Consider the following 16,424-nt stretch of genomic DNA (forward strand, 5'->3'; position numbering starts at 1 on the left):
TTTCACTTCACTCATCCAGAGATGGTCAGCTTTGTTTCAGACCAGAATAAATGGTCTCATTGTCTTAAAATTCTCACTCTGTTCTTTCTATTCACAGCTACCGGGGAAGTGAAAGAAATCTTTGCAAGGGCTCGGAATGGTGAATATCGGCTGATCAAAGTAGTGATTGAAAATGGTGAGAACAGTTTTACATACAGTGCCCTAAGAAAGTGTTTGGTCACCTAAGTCACACTTAGAAATGTCTGAATGTCATTTTATTAGATACAACATATCAAAACAATCAAACAAATGATGCTAGACTGTTCTCAGAACTAGCTTCAATTTTTTTTAGTCAGTCATTTTTAGTGGCTATATTAAGTAAGGTCAATTTTGAACAATATATCTGTTGTGTTATAATCTGAAACCTTACAAACTTCTTTTTGTAAAACTTCTTTTCAAACTTCTTTCTTTAAAATAAATGCCAAAAATGTCCTTCGTTCTTTTTTATGCATGGTTTAAGTGTCTAAATACTAGGGGTGCACCAATATGAAAATTTTTGTCCAATACCGCTTTTAACGGAAAAAAAATAGAGGCCAGTAATGATATCGATATTTTGGCACTTTTTTTTTTCTCATCAGATCACAGTTTTACTTTGGAATTATGCTTACATTTTTAGAAAGAGGTACAAAAGCTTTTTTACTGTTCTAACACAAATACATTTCACTAAACATGAATTTGATCTGTTGAACACAGGCCAAAATGTAAAAGAGTGCCAAATTGAAAGATAAAAAAGATTAACTAAATATGATGATTGATATGAAAGACATTTATTTTGTACTTATAAAACATTTTTGCAGTTCAGAACAACAGAACTCACAGTTTACATGTATGTACTGTATATAAAAGAACATTACAAATTCAAACAATGCATATGTTGGGCAATTCCACGTAAATGTCAACCACATCATGGAAGAAGAAAAAGTTTTAATCAAAGGATCAAAACCTTTTTTTTATATTCTGTATTTTGGTAGTATAATGGATTATGCGGTCCAGACCGCTAGAGGGTGCCGCTTGTTCACACAGCGCTTACTGAAGCGCTGAATACTGTCTGTATTTTAAAACGCAGCATTTTTTTAAGGTTTAGAAAATGCGAAATTGTAATTTCACAACTGCCACATCTTTTTATGCCGTTTTTTCCGCATTGGCATGAAAATGAGAAAGAACAAATATGTAATATTACATGTTGTTAGGAGTGCCAACCCTTCAACATATTATGGCTTTTATTATTTCTGGATTGTGCATTTGAATTCACAGAGATTTACAGTGTGTTATTAATTAATTATAAAGAAACCATTGGTTTTTCATATCGGCGTATACATGCTAATAACTAATATGGCGATTGTTTTAATTTGGTCAATAATTGGCCAATAAATATCGGCAGTCAATTCATTGGGGCATCCCTACTAAATACTTTTTATGGCCACTATGTATTTACATATTACAGTACACATTTTTTTAGAGCTGAACTAACCGTAGTTAGTTAGTTTTGCATTTTTATTGTTTTAGAACAAACATACTGAAAATACTAGATTACAAAGTACATTTGAAAGGTAACTGAATAGCTAGTTTTATTACTCATATATGGTAACAGGAGAATCACACTCCTTTCCTCTGTTGTGTTCCTGTAGAGAAGCTAGTTCTTGGCGGAAGCAAACGAGCTGCCAAGAAATGGGACCAAGAATGGGACAGCTATGTTCTTCCTCTCGTGGAGGATGACATGCCTTCATACCTCCTCTACAGGTTGGACACCACCAATAATCAGGGTTATGAGTGGATCTTTCTGGCCTGGTCTCCAGATCACTCACCAGTGAGTGTTTTTATACATATCAGACCTGTCTTACCATTGCGATGACAGTTTGTTTGAATCTTGTTGTCTTATTGCAGCTCATACTAGGCCAATGGAAATCATGAGATGACACCACTTGATGCATTTTAATCCATCCACTCCATATATAGTATCACTGGTTTAAAGCTGTTTACTTTAGATTTGGTTGCCCGTTAAGCCTGTCCACATTAATCCAGTCTATAAATATGCTGTAATAAAACAGAATGTGTAGAGCTATATGGATATAAAGTCCCTATGAAATAAACATTTTAGTCCTTGTGTGTTAGTGTTGAGGCCATCTACATACTGGTGTACTCCTAATTTTGTTGAAAATTCACTTTATGATGTTGCACTACACAGATCTTTGTCAAATGCTTTCTAAAAATAAACATTTCCAGTCCTCCGGTATATCCCGTCCCAAATTCTTATTTCAACAGGAAATACGTTGTGAAGAAAACTGCACTTGGAAAGCAATTTTATTGGGTCTTAGATATAGTTACTTTAGACACAATAACTTGTTATAACAAAGTGAATCAGAGACAACTGTAGAGATACATACAGGTGCATCTCAATAAATTAGAATGTCGTGGAAAAGTTCATTTATTTAAGTAATTCAACTCAAATTGTGAAACTCGTGTATTAAATAAATTCAGTGCACACAGACTGAAGTAGTTTAAGTCTTTGGTTCTTTTAATTGTGATGATTTTGGCTCACATTTAACAAAAACCCACCAATTCACTATCTCAAAAAATTAGAATACATCATAAGACAAATAAAAAAAAACATTTTTAGTGAATTGTTGGCCTTCTGGAAAGTATGTTCATTTACTGTGTATGTACTCAATACTTGGTAGGGGCTCCTTTTACTTTAATTACTGCCTCAATTCGGCGTGGCATGGAGGTGATCAGTTTGTGGCACTGCTGAGGTGGTATGGAAGCCCAGGTTTCTATGACAGTGGCCTTCAGCTCATCTGCATTTTTTGGTCTCTTGTTTCTCATTTTCCTCTTGACAATACCCCATAGGTTCTCTATGGGGTTCAGGTGTGGTGAGTTTGCTGGCCAGTCAAGCACACCAACACCATGGTCATTTAACCAACTTTTGGTGCTTTTGGCAGTGCGGGTAGGTGCCAAATCCTGCTGGAAAATGAAATCAGCATCTTTAAAAAGCTGGTCAGCAGAAGGAAGCATGAAGTGCTCCAAAATGTCTTGGTAAACGGGTGCAGTGACTTTGGTTTTCAAAAAATACAATGGACCAACACCAGCAGATGACATTGCACCCCAAATCATCACTGACTGTGGAAACTTAACCCTGGACTTCAAGCAACTTGAGCTATGAGCTTCTCCACCCTTCCTCCAGACTCTAGGACCTTGGTTTCCAAATGAAATACAAAACTTGTTCTCATCTGAAAAGAGGACTTTGGACCACTGGGCAACAGTCCAGTTCTTCTTCTCCTTAGCCCAGGTAAGATGCCTCTGACGTTGTCTGTGGCTCAGGAGTGGTTTAACAAGAGGAATACAACAACTGTAGCCAAATTCCTTGACACGTCTGTGTGTGGTGGCTCTTGATGCCTTGACCCCAGCCTCAGTCCATTCCTTGTGAAGTTCACCCAAATTCTTGAATCAATTTTGCTTGACAATTCTCATAAGGCTGCGGTTCTCTCGGTTGGATGTGCATCTTTTTCTTCCACACTTTTTCCTTCCACTCAACTTTCTGTTAACATGCTTGGATACAACACTCTGTGAACAGCCAGCTTCTTTGGCAATGAATGTTTGTGGCTTACCCTCCTTGTGAAGGGTGTCAATGATTGTCTTCTGGACAACTGTCAGATCAGCAGTCTTCCCCATGATTGTGTAGCCTAGTGAACCAAACTGAGAGACCATTTTGAAGGCTCAGGAAACCTTTGCAGGTGTTTTGAGTTGATTAGCTGATTGGCATGTCACCATGTTTTAATTTTTTGAGATAGTGAATTGGTGGGTTTTTGTTAAATGTGAGCCAAAATCATCACAATTAAAAGAACCAAAGACTTAAACTACTTCAGTCTGTGTGCATTGAATTTATTTAATACACGAGTTTCACAATTTGAGTTGAATTACTGAAATAAATGAACTTTTCCACGACATTCTAATTTATTGAGATGCACCTGTATGTAATGTGATAGTGTCCCAGCTAGGCAAGATCATAGAATGAAACCATAAATTCAGACAAAAACTCTGGATTTTTATCTCATCTCATCTCATGTTGTTTTCCCCCTGTACATTACATTTCTATGAAAAGCATGGGTGACCTGAGACAGAAGATCAGCAGTTGTGGTTTTGTGCTCGAAATTTGCAATTCTAATTCTCTCCCTCCGTTCAAGAGTCCCAATCATACCCGAGTCAGTCGTTCTTTCATGCTGATCTAGAGTCAAATTGCGCAGTTCTCCTATACCAAAAAAGCTGTAAAACTGATCTATGATTCATAACAACTCTGCTCTATCAAGACCACTCATCAGATTCTTTTTTTAATAGAATATTTTCTAAACAACCCATAATTGTCCTTTCAGGTTCGACAAAAGATGTTATATGCTGCTACGAGGGCTACGTTGAAGAAAGAGTTTGGTGGTGGACACATTAAAGAGGAGATTTTTGGCACAGTGAAGGTATTAAAGAAAAACCCTCTATGAATGGATCATTGCCATAGGTTTCCTTACTAATGCATCTCTCTGCACAGGATGATGTCTCTCTAAATGGCTATAAAAAGTATCTCACCTCCCAAGCAGCACCTCTTCCCCTGACAGCAGCAGAAGAGGAACTGAGGCAAATCAAACTCAGTGAGGTAATGCCGACATCAACATAAGCACTGCATAGGTGTACATGTCAGGCAAGCCCTTTATTAAAATAAGGCAAAAACCACGTCAGTCCAGCTTTTATGACCTCAGGCAAAAAAACAACAAGTATATAGGAAAACGAACATTATATATATTTTTTTGTTGCCAAAACAACCCTCATTGTTTGTGAATTGAACAACACGTGTGTATGTGTATATATACAGTATATACTGTATTTAAGCAATATCACACAAGCATGAGTGCTGTATGGCCCTACATCAGCACGGCTGTGATTCGGCCGCAGCCGTAGGTAATCACAGCCTTGCTGATTTAGGGCCATACAGCACGATTGTGAGAGTGATATTACTTATATACAACTGTTCAACAAACAAGTAAATAAAACAAGGAGGGAAAACTGAGGACTGTCACAAATAAACGCATTAGTGCATGGAACTACTTTCTTACGCCACAGATTACGATCTGCCATTGCTAGTTCAAACGATGCGCCTAATCCTTCGTTACTAATTCGAAAACATCACTTTAGAACTAGTTATGACGGTTTGGGCTGTTTCTAACAAGTTATTGGAGAAACAAGGATGTGTGTGTGTGTGCGTGTGTGCGTGCGTGTGTATTTGTTTGAGAGAGAGAAAGGGGGAGAGAGAGCGATTGAGATTACCTGCGTCTGTTGCGCCTCCCAAGCAGAGATGAACAGTAAAGATATAGCTGTTTAACTCTATTCCTCATCTTTAGTGTTAGTCAACTTGCTGAAGATAATTTTCTCTGTGTAAAAAATAGACGTCAGAGCGGGGTCTTCCCTGAGTATTTTATGGTAGCTGGTTTGTTTCTCTTCTCCGCCATGTTGAATGTTGTTTACATCTGAATTCTGCTCCCAGTGCGGAAACTCCGGTAGATAAGCACCTTGAGCATATGTGATTGATTACTTCTTCTGTTGTGTCTCTCATCTGTGATAAGCCTTAATGCTGAAGCTGTATTTCCCATTTGTAGTCTAGTAGTAATCCAAGCGATCATGGAGTGAGCCAATTGCAGATGACTTCAAAGAAACCACTCGCTGACTGGCAGCGCTGACTGAAATGAACATTAGTTCAACTTGCTCATAACACACATAAATGGTCTTTTGTCACCACCCGCAGGCTAAAATCTTTAATGTCACAGGGAAAATTTAAAAGACACATATCTAGATTTTACACATCTGCGCTGCTCTTACACTTTAGTTTAGAATGCCACGAACAAAAGCGGAGTGATGCAAAGAGTGAAGCGTCTGACTACTGCTGTTCTGAGACATCAGCACTCAAGGAACGTCTCTCTTCCAGTCAGATTGGAGGACCAGACCTAACTGTTGTATGTATGTGTGTATATATATATATATATATACACTGATCAGCCACAACATTAAAACCACTGACAGGTGAAGTGAATAACATTTATTATCTCGTTACAATGGCACCTGTCAAGGGGTGGAATATATTAGGCAGCAAGTGAACAGTCAGTTCTTGAATTTCATCTGTTGTAAGCAAGAAAATGGGCAAGCGTAAGGATCTTAGTGACTTTGACAAGGGCCAAATTGTGATGGCTAAACAACTGGGTCAGGGCATCTCCAAAACGACAGGTCTTGTGGTGTGTTTCCGGTATGCAGGACAACCGCATACTCATTGATGCGCGTGGGAAGTGAAGGCTAGCCCGTCTGGTCTGATTCCACAGAAGAGCTACTGTAGCACAAATTGCTGTAAAACATAATGATGTCCATGATAGAAAGGTGTCAAAACACACAGTGCATCACAGCTTGCTGTGTATGGGGCTGTGTAGCCGCAGACCGGTCAGCGTGCCCATGCTGACCCCTGTCCACCGCCAAAAGTGACTACAATGGGCACGTGAATGTCAGAACCGGACCATGGAGCAATGGAAGAAGGTGGCCTGGTCTGATGAATCACACTTTCTTTTAGGTCATGTGGACGGCCGGGTGCGTGTGCGTCGTTTATCTGGGGAAGAGATGGCAGCAGGATGCACTATGGGAAGAAGGCAGGCCATGTCCGATCCATGGAGGACTTGTTTCGCAACTTACAATACTTAAAGGATCTTATGCTAACGTCTTGGTGCCAGATACCACAGGACACCTTCAGAGGTCTTGTGGAGTCCTTGTCTCGATGTGTCAGAGCTGATTTGGTGGCACGAGGGGGACATACGCGATATTAGGCAGGTGGTTTTAATGTTGTGGCTGTTCGGTATATACAGTTGTGCTCAAAAGTTTGCATACCCTGGCAGAAATTGTGAAATTTTGGCATTGATTTTGAAAATATGACTGATCAAGCAAAAAAATCAAGTCATTTATGTAAGGATAGTGATTATATGAAGCCATTTATTATCACATAGTTGTTTGGCTCCTTTTTAAATCATAATGATAACAGAAATCACCCAAATGGCCCTGATCAAAAGTTTACATACCCTTGAATGTTTGGCCTTGTTTACAGACACACAAGGTGACATCCGTAAAAACCCAAAGGTAACCTCAGGAGAAATACAGGCTGCTCTGGAAAAAGATGGTGTGGTTGTTTCAAGGAGTACGATACAACGGTACTTGAACAAAATTGAGCTGCATGGTCGAGTTGCCAGAAAGAAGCCAATGTCACAAAAAAGCCCGGTTACAATATGCCCGACAACACCTTGACACGTCTCACACCTTCTGGCACACTGTAATTTGGAGTGACGAGACCAAAATAGAGCTTTATGGTCACAACCATAAGCGCTATGTTTGGAGAGGGGTCAACTAGTATTGTGCTCCTTGAAACAACCACACCGTCTTTTTCCAGAGCAGCCTGTATTTCTCCTGAGGTTACCTTTGGGTTTTTCTTTGTATCCCGAACAATTCTTCTGGCAGTTGTGGCTGAAATCTTTCTTGGTCTACCTGACCTTGGCTTGGTATCAAGAGATCCCTGAATTTTCCACTTCTTAATAAGTGATTGAACAGTACTGACTGGTATTTTCAAGGCTTTGGATATATTTTTATATCCTTTTCCATCTTTATAAAGTTCCATTACCTTGTTACGCAGGTCTTTTGACAGATCTTTTCTGCTCCCCATGGCTCAGTATCTAGCCTGCTCAGTGCATCCACGTGAGAGCTAACAAACTCATTGACTATTTATACACAGATACTAATTGCAATTTAAAAAGCCACAGGTGTGGGAAATTAAGCTTTAATTGCCATTTAAACCTGTGTGTGTCTGTAACAAGGCCAAACATTCAAGGGTATGTAAACTTTTGATCAGGGCCATTTGGGTGATTTCTGTTATCATGATTTTAAAAGGAGCCAAACAACTATGTGATGATAAATGGCTTCATATGATCACTATCCTTAAATAAAAGACAGTTTTTTTGCATGATCAGTCATATTTTCAAAATCAATGCTAAAATTCCACAATTTCTGCCAGGATATGCAAACTTTTGAGCACAACTGTATATCCAGTACATTATACATACATACATACATACATCCGTAGAGTTGCAGAAACGGTATGTGGCCAGTGCCACTCCTAAATAGCCATGCTGGAAGCACTGAACTAAGAACAAAATAACAGATCTATTCAGCTGTTCAGTCAATCAAAACTATGGATCTGTTCAAGCGGAGGCTACTCTTTGGAGCCATTAGGCCAGGATAGTTTAGTGCAGTACATTGATTTTGCATTGTGAATTAAAAGAGTTTACTACCCATGCCACATCCATGCATTTTTCATGGTGATAAATTTTTTGTTTGATGGGCAAAATGCTTAAAAATTTTGTACCACCATATCAAAACTATTATGTATGTCTATGGCCTCCCATATAACCATGCACTTTTCCCTTTGCCCCCTTTAAGTCAAATCCTGCATTATTAACATGATTTCTGGTAGGAAAACGTCTGCTTAAAACATAAACATAATGTAACATAGCATCAAACATACACCGACTAAAAATAGAGTAGCTCAGTCCCAGAAAGCTCATATGCACGCTCTCATTTGAACCAACTCCTGGAACCAATTGAAAAAGACGCTGCTGGCAGTGTATATGGATTGCCAACCCTTAAACCATAAAAGGATATGCTGTGACACTTAAATGGCTCATTGGCTGTTTTAAAATGACAGGCTGCTGAACTCGACCAATCAGAGCGCTGGCTGTAACCCCCCAGAGCAGCAGCTGTGGGAGGAAGATAATACTACACTAATCTACATGTATGAGAGGACAGGAAAGCAGCTTTGTGATGTTTTGTCTTTATTAATTTGCTGAAAGAGAGATTGCATGTATTGAGCGGTTCAAATCCAGGATGAAATGAAGCAGTTGGTTCATTCAGTGTGGGCCACACAGAATGTGGAGTGCCAGTGCAAGGCCTCTCATCTTCATCATCATTATCTTTTGGTATAAGATGCATTTATTTATGGCAAAAGTAACCATTAGACTTATTATGAGATGAAATAGATCATAATGTTAAATTTATTACAAGTAGTCACAGAGTTACAAATGGCCATCATGGCAGTTGTAACTCTTGAAAAATAAATTATCAACTTTATCTCAAAAAAAGTGCATACCTCAGAATAATGATTTATTATTGTTTTTAACTAAATACTCATGTTAATAGATTCTTAATGTTAGTTACGTATTTTAAAGATTACATTTTGTAATTTTCTTTTGTGTTACAGTTGCCCACTACCTCATAGCCATGATTACATTTTGTATGGTAGTAAGCAGTGACGGATTAACCATCTGTCATACATGTTAAATTTTAACCAAGTGCCTAGAAGTGACTGTTAACTAACAAAATGGACATTGGTTTGAATTAATCAAATTAGTCTGAAGGCATCAAAACAGCAGAAGTAAAATATTGGAATATTGAAAAAATATTTTCATTTTGAAATCTTAAACTCCATCAATCATATAACATGCCCCCAAATATGAACACAATTTTACTTACAGTGCAGCAATACTGTTTATAAATTAAAATCTCAATGATTGGATTGCACAGCCATTCCTAATTAATCATTTAACTGCCTCCATGACTGCATTAGTGAACAAAGGTCAGTGCATAAGGTTTGTGTGTGTAAATGTTTTCAGCTGCAGACAGACATACATGTTGACACAAAACAGCAGACTCTCCAGGGTGTGGCGTTCCCCATGCAGAGAGAAGCTATTCAGGCCCTGGAGCAGTTCAGGGAGAAGAGGATTAACTACGTTCAACTGGTACATCAGGCCTTTTCTCTACACACACCACTCCCAGCAACTCATACAATAGCATCTTATCCATCCTTTTCATGCTTCGCTTTCTGTAACTCACAGGCAAAACTGATATTGCTCTCGTCTAAATTGCAATAGATCCACGTTTATTTAAGAACCTGTTGGGTTGACCCCTAACCATACAGTATAACCCATTACTTCATGTGACACAAATACCTTTAGTAGTTCCGAATACATGTTCAAAGAGAGTTATTGATTGTGTCTATTCCCTTAACAGGAAATTGATTTTCCTAAAGAATCCATCAAGTTGTCCAGCACAACCCCTACGGAACTGAGAGACCTGCCGAAAAGGATCCCTAAAGATGCGGCGAGATATCACTTTTTCCTCTACAAACACTCCCATGAAGGAGACTACCTTGAGTCCACAGGTACAAGATGCATATTAGATGTTCATTGTAATTAATTAAAATGTATATTGATTTCATTTTATTAGGCTCTGTTACATATTTATATAGGATATAACCCATGAAGATGCAACAGTGTTTATTGCTGTTTTGGTGTCTAAACAGTCTAAAATGTTGTGATGGGTTTGTAAATGTTTGTTTGTGTGTGTGTGTGTGTGTGTGTGTGTGTGTGTGTGTGTGCTTGTGTTTCTGCAGTGTTCATCTACTCCATGCCTGGTTATAATTGCAGCATCAAAGAGAGAATGCTGTACTCAAGCTGCAAGAACCCTCTCATAGACACTGTGGAGAAAAACTTGGGCATTGAAATAGCTAAAAAGGTAAACCTATATCATTGGCTGGGTTTCCATACACCTGTTTTATGCCAAGAAGACGAGCATTAACTGATGGAAGTACATTTACAGAATATATTCCTATAGAATTTATAAAGGAATATAGATAGTAATTAAAAAAGTCTGAAAAAGTAAAAAAAAAGTCTGACTTTGCTTCAATGAATTCATAATTTGCTCAGAGAATATAAACAATCTCAGCGCATAGCATAGCATCTGAAATGTTGCTCTGGTTATTCTGAAATGCCAGACATAAAGCCTATCATCAAAATAATTGGCTACTATTACCTCCAAGAACTGACACGCTTTTGCTTCCAGGCATCTGCCGTTGAACACTAGCAAACGTTAAGTTTGTCAGAGTATTTTGTCTGCGCATTCTAAACCACAAGTAATTAAATACATTTTATAAAGAACTACAGTGGCTTCAACTTCCAGTTTCCACAGAAGCTAATTATATCATCTTACAATTTGTTTATGGATATATACTACCATTCAAAAGTTTGGACACACCTACTCATTCTTTATTATTACTATTTTCCACATTTTAGGATAAAAGTAGTCATCAAAGCTATTAAATAACTGAAATTAAAGTATGGGAATTATATAGTGACCAAAAACAAAACAAAAAAAGGTTTTTAAGTTCATGAGATATATAAATTCAATCAAATGTGACCATACATCTGACTGGTAGTGTATACTGAATATTTGTTACCATATTATGTGATTGTTGAGTAGGCCTACTTTGCATAGGTACACAAATTTAAAGGCGGATTTATACTTCTTCGTCAAACCTAGGACGTAGTGGCCAACACGTGGTTTGCATTTATAGTTCTGCGTTGGTGTGTTTGTGTCATTTTGTGAGTACAGAGACAAAATGCTAGTGTACTGAGAGAAAGCGTCTTTATTTCTGAAATAATTATACATTTCATACAAAAACAAAAGCAATGTAATTTGTGGATCCAAAATTATTTATTAAATTATTGTAGCATTACAATTAGTTGGTATGTTGTATTAAGGTACATATTATTTATTATTCACTTTGCCTGCCAAAATAAATCAGTCATACACTTTATGCTTGCTCTTGAGTCGATTCTTACAAACTTATAAGCTAGCAATATAACCAACTCTAAACAGGTATTTTTTTAATTTGCTGACAAATTAGAAGTGTTCTGTTTTCATAACTTATGGAATATATATTTTTTTTATTGTACACCATACTGTCAAACATATGGTCAAATCATACGTATCAAGTTCAAGGCTCTGATGCTGGCATACAGAACTGTCACTGGGTCTGCTCCAGCTTACCTAAAATCATTCCTGCAGAGCTACGTTCCCACCAGAAGCCTGCGGTCTGCAAATGAGCGACGCCTTGTTGTACCAACACAAAGAGGCACCAAATCACATTCTCGGACTTTCGGCTTCACTGTACCTCGTTGGTGGAAGACCTTCCCAACTCTGTCCGTGAGGCAGACTCCCTCTCTGTCATCAAAAAATGGCTAAAGACACATCTTTTCCATGAGCACTTGACCATACACTCATAAAAAAAAACAAAAAAAAAACGATGTATATATATATATATACTGTCTCCTTAAGATGAATCGCTTATGTTGTATTATTCCTCTTTTGTAAGTCGCTTTGGATAAAAGCGTCTGCCTAATGAATAAATGTAAATATAAATGTAAAACATCATACAAATTGTAACGTTCTCAAGTAGAATACAACAAATATTGTGTCACTCACATACCAAATATTTATGGAGTAAAAGCCCTGGGAAACCGGGAGTTTATAAGTTGTAAACTGATTCTTGTTGCGTTTTTACTTGTAACTTTATGAAACATAAACAGAATATAAAAACAGTTGATGCTCCTGAAAAACTAAAGTATCAAAGTCCAAATACAAGGTGACACGATCACTGATCAATTTATTCGATGCATAGATCTTAAAATAAACCTGAAGAAATTGCAGCACTACCTTAGAGATATATATATATATATAAAAAAAATAAAAAAAATATATATATATATATATATATATATATTTTTTTTTTTTTTTATTTTTTTTTGTGATCCTGGGGGACAGTGTCTGGTTACAAAGCGGTCTAATCACAGCTGCGTTAACGCAACGCGTTGTTACATTTTTGGAGAGGTGCATGTCAGGAAGTATAAATGGGCCATTTGGGTAAATATTGTACCATTATTTCAATTGGCCATTATTTCATCAATTGATCAATTTCTCATGTAAATCTCTTTCTAGTTGGAGATTGACAATGGTGATGAACTGACTAGTGACTACATGTACGAAGAGGTCCATCCCAAGCAGCATGCACACAAGCAAGCCTTTGCCAAACCCAAGGGGCCAACTGGGAAGAAGGGTGGTCGTAGAATCACACGGGCACCAGGGGATGGTGTTGATGACGATTAAACCTCTTCCACCGCCAACCTACTCCAAGACAGTGGTACATTCCACCTAGTCAAATGAAACTCCGTCCTTGAACCGAATCCCCAGTTTACCTAGAGTCAAGTAGACCACAGCCCTGTAGACTGATCTATGCACAAAGTAAAACACTAAGCCTGTGAAATTACATATTGTAGCTTGCAATATGAAGAAGACAGCTTGCGGTACACGAGAATGTATTTACAAAGCTTTCACTTGCATTCAAGGATGCCATCTGTGATGTTCCTGGTGATAGTTTTACCACTATTACACTGTTTACCTGCATATTGTAGATTGACTTGTTTCTTTAGCCCAGAAGATTGATACACAGTGCAATATTGTTGAAATAGACACTCCATTTAGTGCTTGTTTTCCAGATATAGATATCAGTTGCTCAAAATTATGATTTTTAAGAAAAACCTTCGGTTTCTCATAAACGGATATCTAGTCTAGCCCATGTATAAATCGCACTTTTGATGGTAGCTTTCCAGTAAAATTACATTTTAGCTAAGGACTAGGGTTAATATTTGTCTGACAGATTATCTTCAGAACAGGGTAGTTTATGCCAAGATTTGGCTTGATTTATATTTGGAAAACAAGCCCTGAAAGTTAAACAGTCCATGGTTGGTCTTAACTAGAGTCCATGAATCCATGAATCTGTGTGACTGAACAACCCTGATCAGGAAGGTCAGAAGTTCAGCTATGTTTTATGAGTTGCAAGCATTATAAATTAACTTTCTGATTGATTAGGTCATAAAACAGTTTGGTGTTCCAGTTGAAAATCAGGCCTTCTTAAAGAGTGACCAAATAAGTCACATTAGGACAAAGTTAATCAGTATTCTGACAGCCTCTGAAGCATTTTTGATGAAGGATTTGCCAAGAGTAACATGCTGAAAATGTTCCAATACCTTTATACCTATTTTAAAACATGTATTAAGTCTTAAAACTTGTGATTTTTAATGTAGGAATGTTTAATTATAGAGAGATGATTATAGAGTTTGGAGAGGAACCAATCATAACACAGAAATCAGAAACAGCGATGCTCTCTGCATCTTAGCTATTTTTCACGTTCTTCTAGTGAAGACTAAACCTGCAGAGATACTATTTTTCTAAGCCTGTACAGCTGTATGTCCAGATAATGTTGTTGTCTAACATCTTGGAATGAGTGTCCACGGTTTCAAGTGTTTATGGCCATCTTTTCTGTTTTAGCAAATGTTTTTGGCCTCCATTTCATGGCATTCACAACCACATTAATGTATACAGTGCATGAAGGTTACTTAGCATCTAATTTGGGATGCCATTGAAGCCACTTATAAGGGAAGGGACTAAATGTCCCAGAGTTCCATCTACTGATTCACAACAGGCAAACCACTACTAACATGTCTCTTATGTGAGGGTATAATGAAGTCTTGAATGGAATCATTATAGTTCAAAGCCGTAAATGTCTTTTTTTCTATGCATTGTGTAAGAAAGGGGGAGAGAAAAATAAAAAGATTTGAAGATACCTATAAATTTGGAGTCATCTTGTCAGTTTTTCCTGTTTTAGAATTTGAGTGCTATAATTATAGATTGCTGTTGGGGCATTTTGTCACAAAAGCTCAGCTTGTGTTCAGTGATCTGTATCTTATATAGACCTTATTCAGAGTATTTGATTTTTGACAGTAATGAAAATGATGCTGTGAGGAATAGACTTGCAGTCTCTTTCAAGACGTGCTGTATAGAGGTCCTGGAACTCGTGTGTTTTGTCTACTGAAATTTTTGGAAAGATGTATTTTCAATGTTTTGTCAGCTGAACGCCAATTTAGACATCTGTACAGCCCATTGAAGAGACTGTAAGTCTATCTCTCACAGCCTCGTTTTAATTCCTGACAAAAATCAAATATGGTGCTACTCTGAATAAGTTACATTTCTTGGGCAATAACGAAATGATTAAAAGCGTTTTTGTAGCGAAGCCTTTAAAGATCCCATATTATGCTCATTTACAGGTTCATAATTTTATTTTGAGGGTCTACTAGAATAGGTTTACATGCTTTAATGTTCAAAAAACACATTATTTTTCTCATACTGTACATTTCTGCTAAACCTGTTTTCGTCCTTTGGCTCAAACGCTCTGATTTAGGTCCTGTCTCTTTAAAGCCCCCCTTTCTGAGATTTCTTGAGATCTACTATTTTGTTACACAGTTTTAGGTAAAAGCTGGCCCACAGCTGAATAGTAAACCCTTACCAATACAATAACATTACATTGGCAGTCCACTACTGTGGATTGCAGACATAAAATGACCGTTTGTAAAAATAAATCCATCTCCACACTTGATCACTATTTATGATAGTAAGAATGACAAACAATCTGCATAATTCTACACAATTGTAGGTAAAAGTGGGCCCACAGCTGATTAGCAAAACTATTTCAACACAATAACATTAGCTAACAGGTTAGCAGAGGCCTACAGCTGTGCACTGGGTGTACACCATAGCTACAACACAAAACTCTGCTTTTGAACTCTCGGTAGCAGATAAATCAACAAATAATCAAGCCTACTTACAGGTTGTGATCCTGAAGCGCCAAATTGTCCCAACAAAGTGGGAACTGCACCGTCTTTCAGGAGTAACCGTCTTGAAAATCCGGCACTGGTTGTGGTTGTACTGCTAAATAATTAAAATACATTTTATCGACTGATTCTTCAATTCATCTGCCTTTGGAAGTCCAAACAAAGATGTTTTGCTTTTGCAGTGAATAAAACAGTGTGTTCTTGACATGGCAACAACACTAACCCAACTCATCCTGGCCTCTGCTATAAGTACATTTGTTTGAGGCAGGCCAAAATAGCCCTTAGGCCAGTGTTATACAAATGTGTTACATTGTGACCTAGATACTTTATGGAAGAAATGGATGGACTACAATCCAGCTGTTTCTTGTAGTCCTTGAGCAGTGTTGTCTGTGGGAGGGAATAACTCCCTTTTGCGTGGAATTTGTGCTTTGTAACTTTGCAGACCTTTTACATGCACAAACAGTTATATTACACACTAAAGGAAAGGTAAAATCCCAAAAAGCATAATAGGGCCTCTTTAAGGCATATGCCTAAACAGAAAATGACTTTCAGAAATAAACCTACTTTGACAAATATTTACTGGAGTAAAAAGTGTCTTGTGAACATTTAAAGCAATGTCTTCCAACATTCTGGAAATATATTCGAAAAACACATACTTTCCCCTAATAATAGGCTATTCCAGTGATTCTCAACCTTTTTCACTTCAAGGCCCCACATTGTCCAAGTCAATATTCAAAAGCCCCATGTGTAGACTAAGATATTTCC

At 37.6% G+C, this 16,424-nt stretch overlaps 1 protein-coding gene and 1 long non-coding RNA gene across 2 annotated transcripts in view; one reads left to right on the forward strand and one right to left on the reverse strand.

Moving 5' to 3' along the window:
• Positions 1–15,743, forward strand: part of LOC127435005 (twinfilin-1-like) — a 16,461-nt gene extending 718 nt beyond the window's left edge. The window contains exons 2-9 of the mRNA XM_051688100.1: positions 98–175; positions 1,668–1,846; positions 4,407–4,502; positions 4,574–4,678; positions 9,768–9,893; positions 10,165–10,315; positions 10,547–10,668; positions 12,931–15,743. Of these exons, the coding sequence (XP_051544060.1) occupies positions 98–175; positions 1,668–1,846; positions 4,407–4,502; positions 4,574–4,678; positions 9,768–9,893; positions 10,165–10,315; positions 10,547–10,668; positions 12,931–13,098 (1,025 nt within the window). The 3' untranslated portion in view covers positions 13,099–15,743. The remainder of the gene's footprint in view (positions 1–97; positions 176–1,667; positions 1,847–4,406; positions 4,503–4,573; positions 4,679–9,767; positions 9,894–10,164; positions 10,316–10,546; positions 10,669–12,930) is intronic.
• LOC127435007 (uncharacterized) overlaps positions 1–16,424 on the reverse strand; it is a 47,943-nt gene that overhangs the window by 30,497 nt on the left and 1,022 nt on the right. The window contains exon 2 of the long non-coding RNA XR_007896111.1: positions 15,654–15,756. This is a non-coding gene — a long non-coding RNA (uncharacterized LOC127435007). The remainder of the gene's footprint in view (positions 1–15,653; positions 15,757–16,424) is intronic.

Source organism: Myxocyprinus asiaticus, chromosome 45 (genome assembly GCF_019703515.2).
Source record: "Myxocyprinus asiaticus isolate MX2 ecotype Aquarium Trade chromosome 45, UBuf_Myxa_2, whole genome shotgun sequence".
NCBI classification, from domain to species: domain Eukaryota; kingdom Metazoa; phylum Chordata; class Actinopteri; order Cypriniformes; family Catostomidae; genus Myxocyprinus; species Myxocyprinus asiaticus.